Source organism: Naegleria gruberi (assembly GCF_000004985.1).
Source record: "Naegleria gruberi genomic scaffold NAEGRscaffold_51, whole genome shotgun sequence".
NCBI classification, from domain to species: domain Eukaryota; phylum Heterolobosea; class Eutetramitea; order Acrasida; family Naegleriidae; genus Naegleria; species Naegleria gruberi.
In genome coordinates, this window is record NW_003163276.1 from 99,726 (window position 1) to 118,990 (window position 19,265).

General features: G+C 33.4%; 7 protein-coding genes, 1 non-coding gene and 3 pseudogenes across 11 annotated transcripts; 8 read left to right on the top strand and 3 right to left on the bottom strand.

Moving 5' to 3' along the window:
* Positions 1-303: 303 nt before the first annotated feature.
* On the top strand, positions 304-2,849 carry NAEGRDRAFT_72107 (uncharacterized protein; the record flags this gene model as incomplete). The annotated part of the gene is made up of 2 exons (XM_002672682.1): positions 304-1,228; positions 1,273-2,849. The coding sequence occupies 2 exons, from the start codon at positions 304-306 to the stop codon at positions 2,847-2,849; spliced, it is 2,502 nt and encodes an 833-aa protein (XP_002672728.1).
* A 109-nt stretch (positions 2,850-2,958) lies between these two features.
* On the bottom strand, positions 2,959-6,506 carry NAEGRDRAFT_72108 (uncharacterized protein; the record flags this gene model as incomplete). Its single annotated transcript, XM_002672758.1, has 2 exons — positions 2,959-6,085; positions 6,145-6,506. 2 exons carry the CDS (start codon positions 6,504-6,506, stop codon positions 2,959-2,961), a joined length of 3,489 nt encoding a protein of 1,162 aa, XP_002672804.1.
* A 530-nt stretch (positions 6,507-7,036) lies between these two features.
* On the top strand, positions 7,037-10,342 carry NAEGRDRAFT_72109 (uncharacterized protein; the record flags this gene model as incomplete). The annotated part of the gene is made up of 6 exons (XM_002672683.1): positions 7,037-7,060; positions 7,125-7,251; positions 7,361-8,258; positions 8,550-9,725; positions 9,773-10,093; positions 10,189-10,342. 6 exons carry the CDS (start codon positions 7,037-7,039, stop codon positions 10,340-10,342), a joined length of 2,700 nt encoding a protein of 899 aa, XP_002672729.1.
* A 1,444-nt stretch (positions 10,343-11,786) lies between these two features.
* On the top strand, positions 11,787-12,863 carry NAEGRDRAFT_72110 (uncharacterized protein; the record flags this gene model as incomplete). Its single annotated transcript, XM_002672684.1, has 1 exon — positions 11,787-12,863. The coding sequence occupies one exon, from the start codon at positions 11,787-11,789 to the stop codon at positions 12,861-12,863; it is 1,077 nt and encodes a 358-aa protein (XP_002672730.1).
* Positions 12,864-12,950: 87 nt separating this feature from the next.
* Positions 12,951-13,026, top strand: NAEGRDRAFT_t553. Its single transcript has one exon. It is a non-coding gene; the product is annotated as a tRNA-Ala (tRNA).
* A 120-nt stretch (positions 13,027-13,146) lies between these two features.
* Positions 13,147-14,747, bottom strand: NAEGRDRAFT_72111 (uncharacterized protein; the record flags this gene model as incomplete). Its single annotated transcript, XM_002672759.1, has 3 exons — positions 13,147-13,711; positions 13,772-14,018; positions 14,063-14,747. The coding sequence occupies 3 exons, from the start codon at positions 14,745-14,747 to the stop codon at positions 13,147-13,149; spliced, it is 1,497 nt and encodes a 498-aa protein (XP_002672805.1).
* Positions 14,748-14,984: 237 nt separating this feature from the next.
* Positions 14,985-15,059, top strand: NAEGRDRAFT_t554 (annotated as a pseudogene). The gene has a single exon. The product of its transcript is annotated as a tRNA-OTHER (tRNA).
* Positions 15,060-15,215: 156 nt separating this feature from the next.
* On the top strand, positions 15,216-15,291 carry NAEGRDRAFT_t555 (annotated as a pseudogene). Its single transcript has one exon. The product of its transcript is annotated as a tRNA-OTHER (tRNA).
* Positions 15,292-15,498: 207 nt separating this feature from the next.
* Positions 15,499-15,575, top strand: NAEGRDRAFT_t556 (annotated as a pseudogene). Its single transcript has one exon. The product of its transcript is annotated as a tRNA-OTHER (tRNA).
* Positions 15,576-15,643: 68 nt separating this feature from the next.
* NAEGRDRAFT_72112 (uncharacterized protein) lies at positions 15,644-16,009 on the bottom strand (the record flags this gene model as incomplete). The annotated part of the gene is made up of 1 exon (XM_002672760.1): positions 15,644-16,009. One exon carries the CDS (start codon positions 16,007-16,009, stop codon positions 15,644-15,646), a length of 366 nt encoding a protein of 121 aa, XP_002672806.1.
* Positions 16,010-16,186: 177 nt separating this feature from the next.
* On the top strand, positions 16,187-19,204 carry NAEGRDRAFT_72113 (uncharacterized protein; the record flags this gene model as incomplete). Its single annotated transcript, XM_002672685.1, has 1 exon — positions 16,187-19,204. The coding sequence occupies one exon, from the start codon at positions 16,187-16,189 to the stop codon at positions 19,202-19,204; it is 3,018 nt and encodes a 1,005-aa protein (XP_002672731.1).
* Between the last annotated feature and the right edge of the window lie 61 nt (positions 19,205-19,265).

Genomic DNA, 19,265 nt, shown 5'->3' on the forward strand with positions numbered 1-19,265 from the left:
AAGCATCTTATTCATATGCCTTATTGAACATTTTTCACGCAAGAATCTCTTTCAATGACGATATATTATTATCTCCATCTCCATTTGAGTAAGTGCCGCCTTACTTTGTGGACGTTTTTCAAACTCACCTTAATAGAAAACCAAAAAATTAAAACAACAATAAACACCGATACACTCTCTCAGAGGTATAATTCATCTCTCATCTGCGCTCGTGGAGTGTGTACTCGCATACTTGAAGAACTTGATACAAACAACAAATAACAACAACAATTTATAAGAAGATAATATAGCATTCTTAACAACATGACAATGAATAATAAGGTAATTCCCTCAGTGGACGAGAGTATAACCATTAAGGGTGGTTTTAAAAGTGCATATGCTGTTGATTCGACGGCCCAAGAGAATGAACAAACAAATAAGGACTTTGATGTTGAGGAAGATATATACCAAGCACCATTCCTATCTATCAAGTGCTTGCTAATCTTTGTAATCGTGTGTCTGGTCATTTGTACAGTCCTGTTATTGACCACAATTTGGGTCTCTGCTTATAGTACCAATGTTACACAGATGGGAAGCTCACTTCTTAAAGAACAAATTGAAAAATCGATAGCCTTTACAGATGAAACCATTTCAAAAGTTTTGACCGTTTCTCAGACAACAAAGAATATTATGTGGAAGGATTTTGATTACTCAGATATTGATACAGTCTATTCTTTAACTTACCGTATTTACAAGTCGTCCTATGAATTCTTGAGCTCTTTAATTGTGACGATATACTTTGGTGATACAATTGGTGGAAATATTGGTGTTCTAGTAATGGGTGGCGAACCTACTCAGATGTATATTAACGAAACAGGTCAATACTATTGGTATTGTAGGGATATTTTCAATAACGAGAATTGTAACATGTCGTCACCTTCTGAACCAGATATCGTGTTGGGTCCTTTTGACATGTCCAAGATTATGGGAGTAGCCCATAAATCTCCAAACAAACCAGGATATTCATTATCTTTCACTGATCCAACTTTACCTTCCATAACTTTTATGAGTTGTGTGAATTCACATCCAGCTGTAAATACTTCCTTAACAAATGGAGAAGTTTATGATTGGTATTTTGGAATTGATATTAGTGTATCGTCCATCTCTAAATATCTGGAAGATGTTGCCAAACATGTTTCTGGAGCTGTTTCTTTTGCTATTGAAGTTGAAACTAACTATATTGTTGTTTGTAAGTTTACAATAATATTTTCAAGATTACATTAACAATTCAAGCGAGCTTTCCGGAAATTCCTGTTTCTGAATGGAGTGCAGATGGAGTGGAAACAAGAATGACACCTCTAACTTTCAAACAAGACAAGGTTAACATGATTGGACAATTTATCTATTCAGAATTTTCCAATAATTTGAAATCACAACCTTGCGGAACTTACAGGTATTACTCATTGGATACAATCTTTGTGTCGTCCCATAGATTCTGTAAGGCTGGAGTTGATTGGTTCTTTGTCTTTTCAGAGCCCAAAATGAATTATATTGGTGACATGATTATTGCAATTATTGTTGGATTGAGTGCCAGTTTGCTTATTGTCATTGTTGGTGTGATATTGGGAGTAGTGTCATCAATTAGAATTGTCAAACCATTGAATAATTTGATTGAACAATTTTCATCTGTTTCTGATATGAATTTGGAGAATATTAACATTTCTCATTCGAATTTTAAGGAAATTTCACTGTTGCAACATCACTTTGAAAGTATGGTCGCTAAAGTCAAACATTATAGAAGTTTTATTCCATCCTACCTGATTGACCAATTGGATAAAGGTCAAGCCAGTGCTGCTCCTGCATTCCATAAGCATAGTAGCAGATTTAGAAAGGCAGGTGTCACTGATTCTGTCGATGGAAAGGGTTCATTCTCTTCAATATTTGATCAATCTGGAAGAAAGAAGAGTTCAAGATCTGGTAAGGGAGTTCCAAAATCATTATTTAGATTAGGTCTTGAAAAGAAAACAGTGTCCTTTTCCTTAATTTATTTTGAAGGTCTTTCCAATTATATTACCAATGAATCCATTATTGATGAAGTTGTTTCTCTAATTGGTGACTTGATGCTTATCGTACAGAAAACCACAAAAGCTACCAATGGATTTACCAGTAATTTTGAACATAATTCAATTATATTATCATGGAACTCAACTTCCGATTTGAGAAACCATGAAGAGACATGTCTACTTGCCACGATTCAAATCTTGGATCGATTAAATTCATCAATAGAGAATAAGTGGAAAGATAGAGGTTATTCCATGTCTTTCAGAACTGCAACAGTTTCACAAGATGTGTTTTGTGGAAACTTGGGAACAGATGAGGCTAAAACCTTTGCAGCTGTTGGAAGTCAGATCTATAACTTGCAACTATTGTTGAAACAGGCAACCAAGTTAAATATTCCATCCATTGTCACTCAAGAAATCTATGAAAAAACCAACAATGTATATTGTTACAGATTTGTTGGTATTAAGAAATTACTCAATCATCATGAGACAGATACATACATGCAATGTACAATTCAACAAGATCACATTCTTCACACTCCAAATCGTCTCTATCAATTAGGAGAGACAGTTTCAGATAAGGTTGAGGATGAAGAGTGGATGTACTCACTTTCTAAACAAAATGTAAAGAATGATCGTTGGAAACATCACATTGATGGAGCCAATTCTCTTTTACAAGGAGATTACCAAGAGGCGATTGAACATTTCAACAATCATTTGCATTACCATTCAGATACAAATTATGGACAAGTGGATAAAGCAACAGCATATTTACTTAAAAAGTGTTTGAAATTGAGTAAACAAGAATAATTATGGAAATAGCTTTACAACACAGTGTTGTAAACGTTTAATTGGTTCAAAAATGTTAATAAATTTTTTCGTCAATCATCAACTGAGTTGGAATTTATTCTCGGATTAATCAACAACAGCAAGAACAACAAGAAGATTTTGAAGATGATCCAGATAATCTCTTTCTTCTCGCTCTTAACACTAAAGCAATGACCACGACAATAATGATGACTACTGTTACAATGATAATGAATGAACCACCCAAAGTAGTTGCCAGAATGATAATTTGTTCATTGTTGAGTGAAATTAAATCATTTCTCAATTGTGAAGGTTGCGGCATTCCCTTATATTCCGAATTTGCCTTCTTATAATTCTTGTCAATTACTGAAAAGGAAGTCAAGTGAGAAGTTTTGCAAGTAATTAATTGAACATAATATAAAATACCATCCACTACTTCCTCATTGTAATATTCAAAAGTGGTAGAAAGTCCTTCACTATTCCACAATTGCATGGAATTATCATAGAATGAACATGTCAAATTGAAAAGTGTCAAGTTGACTTTGGGAATGTAAACTTTTCCAAATGAAATTTGAATTGGCTCGTTTAGTTGTGAAATTTTCAAAGCTTGATTACTAGAAACGAAGCTCAATGTTATTACACTAGAAAGGACTTGACCTTTGGTTTCGTCCTTAGACACGGAGGCAATAATGGAAATGTCAGATTTTGGCACTTGATTAGTTTCATTTAGGTAGGATGATAATGAGCTTGGTAACTTGATAGAAAGCCCATCAAACTTCGTAAAGTTTACCACACGAGAATTCAAATCTTCAACTGTTCCAATAGTTTGAACAATAATTTCCCTATTCGAATCTTGAATTGGAGCTAGGCATGTGAAATTCTGTTGTTGAGAGAATGATCCTACACAGAACGGAGTAGAACAATCCTTTCCCAACCAACCTGCTCTACAAGTACATTGATTAGGTGCAGAACAAGTTCCATTTCCATAATTACAAACTTGCGGAGAATTAGCTGGTTGACCAAAACAAAGATCAATTTCACAATTTAAACCAGTTGAACCAACAGCACAGTTACAAGCATCATAATTTTGGCAATCACCTCTTCCAGAACAAACACTTGCATTTTCAAAGTGAATTCCAAAACAATTAAAATCTTGACAATACTTTCCATAATATCCAAAAGTACAATTGCATGTTTCTGAAGCAATGCATTGACCTCTTGAATTACAGACATTCACATCGGTATTTTCCAAATCGTTACAATAGGTAATATTACAATTGAAACCTGAAAAACCTGGCTTACAAGAGCATGAATTGAGATTCGTACAGTTTCCATTACGATTATTACAAACTTGTGGAGAATTACTGGCATAACCATAGCAATAAGTAGCACCACAAGCACTTCCATAGAAACCACTATTACACAAACACAAATCCTGTTGTAAACAAATTCCATTTCCAGAACAAACATTCAACTGATCTGCCTGCACACCGAAACATGACATGTTTCTTACTTCACAATAAGCTCCACCAAATCCATTTTCACATAGGCACGACCGAGAAGCTTGGCATTGACCTCTTCCATTACAAACCTTTGGATCATCTGACATGACATCATTACAAATACTCAACTCACAATTTGGACCTCCAAATCCTGGATTACAGGTGCAAAAATTGTAAAACCAACAAGAGCCATGTCCTGAACAAATCTTCTGATCATTAGCCTGCACTCCATAGCATGTTTGGTTCAATTCTCTAGTGAGTGTGAAAATATTTCCTCTTGAGGCGAAGGAAATTTCCAAAAATGTCGATTCTTTCACATAAATTGCTTTTGGATTATCAAGTTGAGAGAAGGGTGGATTGTTCAGTCCCTCCTCTACGTATAGTATTGGAGTAATGAGACCATTAGTCATTGAGATTCTAATTGTTGATTCTTCTCCAATGATAAATTCTTTTGTTTTGGTCACGAAGAAACTTGTTGGATATTTTAATTGGGCATTAATGGATTGAATGACAGTATCTCCTGTATCAGTTCCTCCACCAATGATTCTAATGGCATAGGTCTTGTTCATAACTTGATGGATGGCCATAGTTGTACTTCCTAAAAAGTAAATCATGCCATCAGAACTCACAAATAAGGAAGTGATATCTTCCGTTCCAATGAATGCAGTATCAATGGTCAAATTTTGATAAATAATTCTAATTCTATTCTGTGAAGACACATAGATATCATTGTTATACAGAGCTATTCCAGATGGATTAGGAACCGATGAAGATCGACCATTGACACCATCTTTGACATTACTGATCATTCCATCACCTGCCAACGTTTGAACTATTGAATTATTGTACTTGTTAACAAGATGATTTGCTGGTAGTATGTAAAACAAAGCCCCACTTTCATCTGCAACCATTCCACCAACTTGTTCATCCGAAACAAGTGAAACTATTCCATTTTCTAGACGATTCATTCTTCTGAAAGGTGAATACTCGGCATATTCACTGAAAAACAATCTATTACTAGAGAATGTGAATGCATCAATTCTATTAAATGAAGAAAGCAATGGTGGTTGATTACTTGTTGCTACCAAAGTTCCAACAATAGTTGAGATTATTCCATTCTTACTGATCTTTCGAATTCTTTGATTGTCGACATCGGCAAAGATGAGTTCATCATTCTCATTGACAACCATATCACCCACTGATGAAGTTTTACTATTAATGGCCAAACCTCCATCACCTCCAAAACCATTTTCCATTCCTGCAATTTGCTCAAATTGTCCGCTTGTGTTAAATCTGAAAATTTTGTAAACTTCACATGCAAAATAAACATTTCCATTCGAATCAACATCAAAATAAGGATTCAATGAATCTTTCCTGAATAGAGTCAATGCAGTTCCATTCTTGAAAACTTTGTAAAATGTACCCATTTCCTGATCGAGAGCATAAAGAGTTTCGTTTACATATTTGGTTGAGTGACTATATTGTGGAAGATTCATAAAGAAAGTAGTATTGGAGGTTCGAATATCTAGTTTACGATATGAGCGGGTTGCTGATGATGAGGAGTAGAGTAATTCTCTTTCGTTTAGAATGTGAAGAGAATAGGCTGAACCTTGTAGAAAGTAAACATTGGAGACAAGTCCAGTTTTGAAGGAAATTCTTCTGATCATTGCATTTCCACCATCGAGAATATATAAATATTCATTGTTTGGATCAACTGCTAATGAAGGTATGTATGATCTATTCGAAACATGTTAGTTTCATTTCAAACTAAACCATCCTAAACTTGTAAAACTTACGAAAAGAAAGCATATGTAGCCATAACAGAATCTCCACTATACGGTATCAAACTGTTTACTCTAGAATTCCCACCAATCGTATACACATTTCCATTCTTATCAACCTTCTTGATTAGGGGACCTTCTGTGAAGAATAATTGACCATCTTTCCAAGCCAATGAACCAAGCTGATCAGAAACTCCATAACTAGTGGCTGGAATTCCATTCGTATAGTTGGAACCAACGATGGTTTTTAGACGATAGGTTGGAGTTTCGAATAGTGCACTCACATGAGATACACACATGCAACTGATTAGCAATAGTGATAAAACCACAGCCACGCACCACAAGAAACCAAAAGGAACTTTAGGATTTCTTGACATTTTTTATGTAGATGTTGATCCACAAGTTTCTGATTTTTTTTATCCGAATGAGAAAGCTCCAACGAAGGATACAAGGCGAAACTGATTTATCTAAATTAGATCAAGAGGAACACCTCTCCAATCAGTGAGGATCAAGCTAATCATGAGATGATGGTTACAAATCAAAGGTTTGATTTAACTTTTGAGATTTTCATGATCAGTTTTCAGTAATGTGGATTTTTGAGTTTGGATTTTGTGGATAAATTAACAAATATGAAAGTGGGTCAGAGTATATTTGATCTATACACTTTACTGTAATTAAAATATTGTAAGTGGATTAAATGTTCAAGAATCTTAATAGTTTAAGTATTTAAATTTTGGCGCCAAAATAAATGAAAAATGTCTTATAATGCGTTTTCCTATCTGTTCCTTAATCTCTCTTGAATAAGATTATAGCATGAAATAATCTGCACTTGATGTTTTTTGTAATTTATTGAAAGATTACAACAGTATTAACATTTAATATTATTTAAATAAATATTTAAAAAAAAATGCGCAAACAACAAGTTCTCTACGTGAGTTGAAAATCCGATGATTCAAATTCATCAATTTTTTTTTCATGATGATAACCATTGACAGAGTTACGGATCAAATGAATATTCCCTCGTTGGACATAAGGATCGGTTATTTGAGGAGTGTTTTGTATTGGGAGATGCAACACATATTAAGAGAATGGCTTGCGGAAGATCACACATTCTCTTTGAGAGTATGTTTGTGTAATGATTGAAAATTAATTTATCTATATATTTAATATTTAATATTTAAAATATTGTGATTTTAATGATTTAATCTGCTGATGATGAATTATATAAAAGCCTTTAATGGAGAAGTATTGTCTATTGGAAGAAATGATTATTCTCAATGTGCTATAAGAAAGGCTTCCGGAGGAGAATTAATTAGTAAACCAATGAATTGTCTTTACAAAGATGTTGGATGTGATGCCAAACCTCTCATCAAGCCTTTTAAATTTACAACTGGATGGTTTCATTCAACATTTATCTCAAACGATCAGAAGAGAATTTACTTTACTGGATATTATTCTGCCTATTCATCAATGGGACAGACAAAGGATACTTGTTTTTATGATATTACTGATACAGTATTGGAAAAGGATATGCTTGCTGATGATAGTTACAAAATTACTGATATTGGCAGTGGAGATCACTTTTTTGCATTTGTTGTAAATAACGAGTTTATTGTAGTTGTGGATCAAACAAGAAAAGTTTTTCACATTCCAGATTTGAAGGAATTCTTGGTGTTCAAGTCAGGAGTTGCCTTCACAAGAGGAAATGGAAATTTATACTTGGCCAAGAATTATCCAGACAGTGTAAGCGAGTATGATGGAAAATTTGTGAAAAATCTTCGTTCTACATCTGTTGCCGATTCATTCTCATTCGTATTAAATGGACAAAATCTAAGATTTGGTCACAGTAATCAACATGGATCAATTGAGATTTACGAGTCGTTCTGTACTGCCTATCTATATGATTCAAAGGAACGTAAATTCCCAGATGAAAGATTTAAGAAAATCAATGACGAATTAGAAAAGCACAAAGATTGGGAAATTCTCCAATTCATTACAGGTTCTGACAGTGTTCATATATTGTTGGGAATTAGAGAAACTAAGGAAGAGCAACGATTCTTTGAGAAATTGAGCAATATTAGACAAGGCACTCATTACACTGATATGCTTGTCAGCTACACTTTCAATTAGTAATCCTTCCAAATAATCTTAATCTTGCATGACAAAGCGAGAAATGGTTACACCATTTCAAACTCCGCTTCCCGTTTCTCTTGTTTGGAAATGTTTTACTAGTGAAATTACCCAATCACCTTCATCAATCATTGAAAAGTGAAATGTGAAAATATCAAACAGAAAAAAAATACAACAATGAAAAGACCATCCAAACAGCATACCAAGTTGGTGGTCCTGTTTGTTTTTCTAGTTCTATTGTTAATAGAATGTTGTTTATCGTCGAATCCGACGTTATCGTTTCTCACGAGCACTCCGTTCGAACAGTCAAATGTATTGACAGCCATCAATCACAGAAATAATCATAATTCAGAAATTTACTATACCAATAACGTGCAAGAAACCACACAATCATCAAGCAAATGTGAAATTTTCGATTTGATGGATCAAGCAGTTGCAGTTCCGTCCGATAGTGCTGCCAATGTGACTAACTATTACTCAACCAAGTCATGTAATTTCGTCAAGTTATTCGCAAGTGCAGGAGACTATATTCAATTGCAAGGAATTGATTTATTTTACGGACCTAAAGGAGTTTCTCTCTGTGGCATTAGTGATCCAAGTTTAATTTCCACAATCTATCCAAGTTTTTCGTGTATGGATTTTTTAAATGACACCTTCACAAAGGAAGAAGGAATTTTGGAAGATCTCTCTGCAATTTCATCTCTATTGGAAGCAAGATTTAATAATTCTAGTCCTGATCTGATTCAATGGCCATTCAAGGCCATGTCCAAAGCATTGGAACTTCAATTTGTGAACAAGACATCAACCACCAAAATTTCAGAATTATTGGATTTATACAATTATTGTAATTTCTGTTCTCATCCTAATTTTGCTTCGTTCCATGCAAAGAAGGCAGTTACACCAGCCCTTCAAATGCCAATGTTACAAAAAGCATTCACAAATTCACACTGTGGCTCTGGTATTCCAACATTGAATGCCATTGTAACCAATGAATATGATGGCTACTTTGTCACCAATGTTGTCATTCAATGTACTTGTAGAGGTGGAGTGGTAACAAATGAGTGTGGAATTTTCTCTGAATTTTTATATCCAATGTTTTCTGGACCAGGTCTTCATTCAATTTCATTGATTTTCTATACTTCCATTGGTGTTGTTTCCTTCTTTGTCAATTTCATTCCAATTTTAATGTTGTGTGTTAGAAGATTCCAAAAATCATCACATGGTATCAGATCATTCTTTTATCACTTTTTGGATTTGAGATTGCAAGCTGCTGTTTTGTTCTTGTGTTCTGTGATTACTGCCATTACTTCAAGTTGTCTTGGTTTGGCAGAAAATTCATATGTTGTCTTGTTGATGACTATTGCTGCCTGTTTACAATTTATTTCAACTGTTCCAATTTTGTTCTGTTGGATTGATGTCATTTATAGAACTGAAATGAATATGAAAGAAGCTTCATCCCTTGTTGTGTAAGTTAATTTTTAGAGCTTTTCTTATAATAATTTATTTGAAATAGTTCACTTTCATTTGGTTTATCTTCAGCTTTGGTGTTTGCATTGGCATTGTATATTGTTGGTTATTCAATCCTTTCAACAGTTAGTGGATACAGAGTCTTGTTCATCATTGTTCAAGTTTTCTTGATTGTTGTCATTATGGCTGCTGTCATGATTGCCATTATTTTGACAATTACAGCTGCCAGATTATTGTTCATTATTTCCAAAACAAAGAAGATTCAAATTTTCAGTTTCAGATTTACCAGATTCTTGTTATATGCAACAATTTGTGGTTCTCCATTCCTTTTGCAAGCAGCTTATTATATTGTAATCATTATCGATACGTAAGTAGTTTCAATTTTCAATGAATTTCCAGCATTTTCTCAATAATAATTTGCACAATTCCCAATAATATGATAATAATAATTTGAAATTACAGTAAGATGATTTGCAGATTCTATCTCATGTTTTCATACTATTTGGCATCCCTATGTGTCACTTTCATTTCATTTGGTTACATGTACATTCTCTTTAACTCTGATGATGTCATGAAATGTTATCCATTCTTGGAGAAACTTTCAAAGAAGAAGTAATACTATAATTTCCATTTCATCATTAAACTACTAAATTATCAAAAATTGCAACTTTATTTGCAACGCCTCTATTAACAAATTGCCAATTGTTTTGTTAATCATTTCAGTTTGTTTTCGAATATGTACAACCAATGTTCTATTCTCTTGTCAAAAATTCATATGAGCTTGCTGTCAAATCCACTTAAGTATTTGACCAAGCATATTGACATTCTAACGTTTAAATGATGAACTTTCCAACCAATCCATAAAGATGTACTCTACAGCTTCCTTGCTCAAATGTTGAGAGAGATGATTTGAAGAAATATGAGGAGTGGTAGAGAAGAGGATATTCGGTCTTGGAGATGATAATTTAACCGTAAGAGTTGGAGAAGCTCTCTTCTTTGATTGTTTACTTTCAGCAGGGTCAGTTCCTTGAGTCATGGTATAGCTAGGTATTTAGTTATTTTGTTGAGTTGGTAAATTTAATAAGTATTAGTCGTTGATTATTTTAGCAGATATTTGTAGTGTGCTAAATTTATAAGATTCTTATAGTGATACTATTATTATATTGTATGCAATATTGTAGATGATGATACAACTGCAGCACGAATACAATTTGATATAGGCTTTATATTTGTAATGATGATAAAGGATGATGCGCACCAAGCTAATCAACAACAACTCGTACTTAATCAGCACCACCTCGATATTCGCTGCTGATAATGATGATGGTGGACAATCAATCCGAAAAGCAACACACACTGCTTGTTTTTTTCAAAAATGTGTTTGTGGTAGATACCTTTGGATGCTGAACCATCATGAATCAATTATTTCCGGAATGTCACCGTTGTTGAAAGGATCGTTGATCGTTTTATCGGATTTTAAATTTTACGGTCGCTTTAAAAATAATTTTAAAAATTTAATTTTTGAAATACGTTTTGGGAGGGAAGGACTAATTTGGACTGGTAGTAAGTAGAGCTAAGGAAATCACTGTAGTCAAGGGAACAAATTTTTTGGTCCCTAGTTGATTTGGGTATTAAATTTATTGAGAATTTTGAATTTCAAATATTAGAGAGTTGACCAAAATGACAAATTCAGAATTTTACATGAAAACCAATGAAAATAATGAAGAAATAATTGTATTCATTGTATATTCATTAGGGGAGATCATCTTGTTTAATTTTGGAAGGAAACATTCATATATTTGATTGTTTCAAAAAGGAAAATCTCTCTCCTGAAAATAATTTAGGAAAATTGAATTATTTATCACAGTGAGATATAATCCCAATGGGAACAGGCACAAGTTGTATAAAACAGAATCATGTATAATAACATACAATAGAGCACTCATTGTGATATTCTTCAATTTTGTAATAAATATTCAAAATTTACATTTCCAAATTGAAAAACACTTTTGAAATCAAAGGACCTTGTGTTTCATTTCCAAATGAAACTTTTCAAAAAAATGATTCAACATCAACCTACTCTTCATGAAGACGATGAATCAATCACTTATTCGAATGATCATTTATTTGATTCACTCGGTGTTGATGTCATGATTGGAGAAATATTTCCACATTTTGAAGTTGAAACTCTACACTCAATTTTCACACTAGTATCCAAGTTTTGGTATGTGTGTGTTTGTTTGTATAGAGTGGAGTTTCTATCATTGAGAGGAGAATCGAATATTTTAGCTCTTTGTTCGAATTCTCCAAGAATGGTGGAAGTCAACAGTTTGGAGTTGATGCAATTGAGAGGTGAAACCTTGGTGATGAAAAGGATATTTCTTTCGGATAAGTGTTTTCCTAATAGATTTTCTTCACTTACTAGTCTTTCGTTTTATGGATCGAAAATTGGAGATTCTTCTCTCAAATATTTAACACATTCGGCTATCTTACCTAATTTAACTGAATTGGATCTGTATCACAATAACATTACTGATAAAGGAATGAAATCCATTTGTGAAGGAAATTTGAAACTTTCCATTCTGAAACTCAATTTAAATCGTGTAGGAGATTTAGGTTTTGAATTTCTCAAAAATTCTCAAATTTTGAAAGAAAATTTAAAAGAACTTTACATGACCTACAATGAAGTTACATCAAAAGGATTGGAAATTCTGAGCGGAATGGAAAATTCACGTCTCGAAACCTTAGTTCTAGTGAGCAACCGAATAGAATCGAATATTACAAACTTCTGTGCTAGCTCTCTTGCATCTCAATTGAAACATTTAAATTTGTCAAATAACTTATTGGGAAATAGTGGAGTCTTGGACATTTGTTCGGGAAATTTTCAATCCTTAGAAACCTTAATATTATCAAAGAATGCAATTCCAAAGGAATCCATTAGTATGCTATTTGAAAGTAGTAATGGATTAAATTTGAAGAAATTGAAACATTTGGATTTGTATGGAAATGATTATATTCAAGTTGACGAGTTGGCAATTCCAACTTTCAATTCCTTAGAAACTCTAATCTTTTCACATAGCTATAGGAACCCTTATTACCACCTATTCTGGCAAACCAAACAATTTTCAGCAAATTAATAAGGAATATTAATTTTAAACCAAAAATGATTTGAATTATTAAAAGAAAATTCACAAATATAGTTAGTGGGAAGATTGCAGATTTGTGGGTGAATAGTTTAATTGGGAGAACGTAGCCGTTGCACTAGAAGCTAAGGCGGTAGATCGAACCTACCTTCACCTACGCTTAGCTTTTTCCCCACCAATTCTTAATAATTATTTAATAATACTATATAAATAATATTTAAAGAAATCATATCATACATTAATATTTAGGGTGAATATTTAAAGATATGATGTTAAATTATGATTTTTCCTTTTCACTATTCTCTTCGTTCATCATAACCAATATTTGTTGAATAATTTCACATAAGGCAGTATCTTGGTCAGAATGCATCATTTCTTCGAGAGTATCCCTTATTCCACACTTATTCATTTCCTCTCTGAAATTATTGTTTTTCAATAGACTCAAAAGAGTACTCAAACAAATTTGGTTAACAGCTACTAATGACAATCCTTGATGAAGTATTGGTACAACTCCAATCTTAATTAAATAATCAATAATATCGTCCGTTGCCGTAGTACATAAATTGTAGATAACATAGTAAGGTTCCTCTTTCACTATTAATTCGGTATTTTGTTTGACAGCTTCAATCACTAATTCAATAATTCCAGACTCAACAGCCGCTCTAATATGATCAATGGTTCCAGCAGTAATATTTGAAACGATAAAAATTGCTTCTTTCTTTAGAAAAGCATTCTCATTTAAAATGAAGGATGATAATGCAGATAATAATCGAATATTCAACATGTGGTCTGTATGAGAATTATTTCTTGTAACTATATATCCAACTAATTGAAGACAACCACTGAAAATATGAATATATTAACGTGAAATATTAAAGAATAATTTGAGAATAGATACTTACACTTGTATACTTGTACATTCAGAGGAAAGCAGCAAAATAACTTTTTCGATAATATTACCATAAGCTTGAATAAGTATTTCGATATGATCATCACTTATTGCTATTTGAATAAGTGCCCAACAAACATTATTGACAACATCCTCATCAGAAGTATTAATTAATTTGGAGAGAACTGGCAGAACCATTTTGACATATTTGATAGATACATATGGTATTCCTCTCATCAAATTTACTAAGCACCATGAACCTAAATTAATCATAAGCCAATCATATCAAATAATATAGACCTACCCGTTCTTAGTAAATTTACGAGAAATGTTTCATTTAAAAGATCTAATAAAGGCGTTAATACATCCCACTCCAGGACGAAATCTCTGAACCTGATAGAATCTCCACAAATATTTCCCAAAGCCCAAATGGCTTGTTCTCTCACGTTACAATCTGTCGAGTTTTTCAGTAGATTGATAAATGTAGGAACACATCCCAGCTCTACAACATGTGCTGTATCATATGGTGATCCACTAGCAATATTTGTCAATGACAATACTGATTCAAAAATCAATTTGTCAACCTGCACTTTTGTAATTGGATTTTCAGATTGATTATTCCCATTTTCAATAGTGTAATATTTTGTAATATTCTCATGATCAAGAAAGTTTACCAACATTTTTGTACTACCGGCTTCAATGACCTTTCGAATATTGGCCGGTCGGTTATCCTCTCTCACTAATAGGCTTCTAATTGTCGTTACAGTTTCCAATACAGTTTTAAAGGAATTACATTGCATATCCAAATAATAATTTAAAATTCCGAGTTGATCAAGAGACAAGACTATTTCTCTTCTCTTGAGATGACGATTGCAAAATTTGGTTCGGGATTTATCAGAAATGCTTTTTCTAATTTTTTGTTTTTCTTTCCAAATGATTGCATTGGCGTGGAAAGATGATGAAATTGTTGCTGATTGTTGTTCACGCATTTTTTTTTAAAAATTTGCTTGGAAATGAAAAATTCCATAAATATTTATGCAATCATTGTAAACTAAAAGATACAACAGCAATGATTGAAAATTTATTGAATGAAACCAAATATTTGCATAAATAGCATACAAGTTTTATCAATTTTTCGATAATGTTATTAATTTTAAACCAAAAACTGTTGGAAATTTCCAAATAAAATTTCTCGAAAAAGGTTAATTATGAAATTGATTTTTTGTGGGTGAATAGTTTAGTGGGAGAACATAGAAGGTACGGTAGATTCTAAGGCGGTAGATCGAAACTACCTTCACCTACACAAAACTTTTAAATTTTTGAGTTTACAATAAATGTTTATTTTCTTTAAATAGGCATTTTCAATGCAATTTAAAAAGAATAATTGTAAACCAAAAGATTGATTGACATATTTTGAGAACTTTTACAATAATGATTGGTTCGAATTTCTGATTAGTAGGTGAATAGTTTAATTGGGAGAATGCAGTGGTCTATGTTGAATCTGCGGTGGTAGATCGAAACTACCTTCGCCTACTCTTTTTCCCTCCAAAATATGAGATAAATCATTTGATGCCTAGAAGACAAAGTACTGTTGAGATATATGATAAAGATCAAGTTTAAAAAATATGTGGAAATGTCATCATCTCTTTGAATATAGAAAATTAATTGTAAACCAAAAATTGAATTACAATATTTTTAGAAATTTCACAATTAGGGTTGAGATCATAATTGGTCGTTGTTAGGTGAATGGTTTAATTGGGAGAACGCAGAGGTCCAGAGTAGAATCTGAGGTGGCAGATCGAAACTGCCTTCACCTAACTTTTTACAACAATATTAAATTTTTTTAAATATTGTAAAGTTTTATTATAAATATACACAGTTTCCACTAATCTTCAAATTGAGGTGGTCTTTCATGATCTGCAGAAGGTTCTCCTTTAAAAACTTTTGAAGTTCCCTTTCCAACAGTTTCCTTGTCGATGGAGGACGAAACTCCTCTTTGCATATTAACTTCTGGATTGTAATTAGTTGAGATTGGATCAAATCTCGATTCTGGAATGTGTTCTGATGAATGGTGAGGATGACTAGTTTCGAATAATTCTGAATCTCTTCCAACAAGATTACCTGAATGATGTTGTTGTTGGGAATTGTTTAGGATAGGTTGTTTATCATCTTGGCCAACTGATAATGAAGATGATCTGCCAGTGGAGGGAAGTGGTGGAGAGCCACCAAGAGATGGTCGATTTGGAAACATTTTTTTATATTCGAAACTTGGTAATTTCCAACTTTAAAGAATTTTAAAAAAGGAAAGTTTACTTTTGGGATGTTAAAAATCGTACATGCTTCCCACCAATCATCAAACTGTGCTGGAAGATTCTAGTTGTTGGCATCAGAAAGTAGACGAAAGAAAGGGAACCATTAGAAAAAAAAAATGGTAAAGCTCTGGTATTTTCTGACAGTTTTATTGTCAATATTGATACTAGTGAGCCATTCATGTCAAGCAAAAGTCATTGATCCAAATTCTCTCAACGCGGCAGTTGCTACTCATCTATACGAAAGAAAATTTCTGGGAGCTTTATGTGATGGAACTACTGGACTTGCATGTTATACTGGATATGTAAAACAAACCTTTCTCTACAATGAAACAGAATTGTATTTTACTAATAGTTTTACCAAGTCCATTAACAAGTATAATCTTCAGACGAAAGTGGTGGAAACTATTGTTGGAACAGGTTCTTATCACAGAGCTCCTTTAACGCTCAGCGATTTGTATGCAACTCCAAAGGAAACTAATATTGGAGAACCTAATAGCGTTGCTGTTTATCAAGGATTCGTCTACTTTACAACAATTGAAAATACTGACGTGATTTTCAGAGTCAAAAGTGAAGGTAGTGGACTTGTTACAATCTTTGCTGGTGTTTCTGGGTCAACTGGTTATAATCCTTTGGTAATTTCAAGAACCTCTTCACCACTTTCTGGTCCAACTTATCTGAATTTCTATTCGAATGGTAATTTAATCTTGTATGAGAGTGAAATTTGTACCATTCGATTAATTTCTGGTAATAATATTACAACACTCGCAGGAAATGGCCTATGCAACTATGCCTATGTAAACAACACACTTTCGAATGGAATTTCGGCCATGACAATTTCCACCGATCAAATACTCTACATTTCCACACCTAGTGGAGTTATAATGAAATGGAATGGTGCAGATTTCGTAACTGTCTATGACACCCAAGCTTTTGTCAGCAGTTTGGCAGCAAACTCTGCAAATATTTACTTTACAACAGATACGAATGAGTTAAGCTCAGTTTCTATTGATGGTTCGAATAGAGTTGTGTTGATGGGACCTAATCTAGGTTTCATGAGTGATGGCCAAGTTCTTTCTGGTGGAAAGACTGCCTCTCCAATGGCATTGTCCATTAGTAAGGCAAGTTCAACATTATTCTTTTCCGAAAATGGAAATGCCAGAATTAGAACTTATTTAAATGCCAATGTTAAAACCCTTATTGGATTTAGCTCATCAGGTTCAGCAGCTACTACTCTTGTCAATCCAACAAAGATGGCTCTCGTTGGATCCAATCTCTATGTTTTAGAGACCATGTCCGGCAGCATCCTCAATTATGATGTTAGTGGAAACGCTCCTGCTGGAGGTGGTGGTTACAAATTAGTGACATCCATTGCAGGATGTTCCAGTATTGTTGCCATTAATAATACAGTCTATGTTGGCTCAACTCTATATAATTCAGTGTATAAGATTGAGGGAACTAAGGCGATAAGAATTGCTGGAAATGGAACTAATTTATCTAGTGGAGATGGAAAGTATGCGAATGCTTCAACCATTTCAAATCCATTGGCGTTGGCTTCTGATTCGAGTGGAAGTTTATACATTCTTTCTACAAATATTATTAGAAAGGTCGATAAGAATGGAATCATTTCCACTCTATACAATTATTTTAGCACTGGATTGAATGATATTTACATTAGTGAAAAGGATGAAATATTAATCAGTGATTTGAAAGGTTATGTTTATCAATTGACCTGTACAACAGATTTATTTCAATTTTGTGGCTATATCCAAATTGCTGGTGTTTCTAATGGATTAGCCAGAAGTGTTGGTTTTAATAATGCATTAGAAGTGCCAATTAAGCCACTCACCATCTCTGCAGTGTCAAATTTCAAAACTGGTTACTGGAATACTTTGTTAATTTCTGAATCGACAAGTATTTCAGTAGTTTCAGAAGGACTTATTTCTGGATTAGTCTACAATCCAAAGAATAGCCCAACAGTTAGTTTTCAAACCCTTCAAGTGACTGGCTTTGCAGTCAACCAAACCAATGGAGTCATTTACGTTTCAGGTCCTTACGGAATTTCAACATTAACTCCTTACAAATTACCAAGGGAAGCTTGTCCATGTTCTGGAAATGGAATTTGCTATTCGAATAATCCAAATCTCTGTCTTTGTGATCAAGGATGGAGTGGAACCAAATGTGCACTTCCATTGTGTAATGGAATTCTTTCTACAAATCCACAAGTTTGTACGAATGGTCAAGGAGTTTGTAGTGCTCCAGATAGTTGTGTTTGTAAATCTGGATTTGTTGGAACTCAATGTCAAATTCCATTCTGTGTAGGATCAACTCTGAATGAAAACTTTACTTGTTCTGAAAGTCAGTCAAATTCGGGAAGCAATTCATCGACAAGTACAAAACAGGAAATTATTGTTGAGGTTGTTGAGACAGTGACTGATCTAAATTCCAAGAATTTGACATTTACTACTGTTGACACTATTGAAGTTGTCTTTCCTTCAAACTTTTCAAGTTATCTTTCACAAACCATTTCACAAATTGCCAATAATCCAATTACACTAGTTTCGTCTGTGGTTGACTCTACAAATTCAAGCACTAATCCAAGTGAAAATCCTGTCAAACCTCAACTCGTAGTCAGTCCAGTAATCACTCTCTCACTATTTACCAATTCTTCCATGATAATTTCTGTGAAAAACTTGGAGAAACCAATCGAATTACTCTTCACAAATATTCAACTCTCAAAAATTGAATCTTCCTCCAATCTTACATGCATGTTTTTCGATACCTCAATCAATGATTGGAGCGACGAAGGAATTTCCTCAAAAATCATTTCCATTCAACAAGCCGATTCTCAATTCGTAATTTCCATGAAATGTGAAACGAAACATTTAACTTCCTTTGCAGTAATTGATAAGAATTATAAGAAACAAGTTTCGTCTCCCAATGAAGGAGGAAACAAAATACCAGCAACTGTTTCTGAATGGAAAAGTCAATTGGAAGGATTGAGTGAAAGTGAAATTATTGCAATTTCAGTTTCGATTGGTGGATCATGTTTGATTATTGCAACTTTGGCGATTTTAATTAGTGTAGTTTGTATCATTGTCATGAAGAGAAAGAAAAATCGTTGTTTAACCATTTAATTCATTGTAAAATATATAATACTATTTAATACAAGTTACAAAAAAAATTATTTAAAAAAAT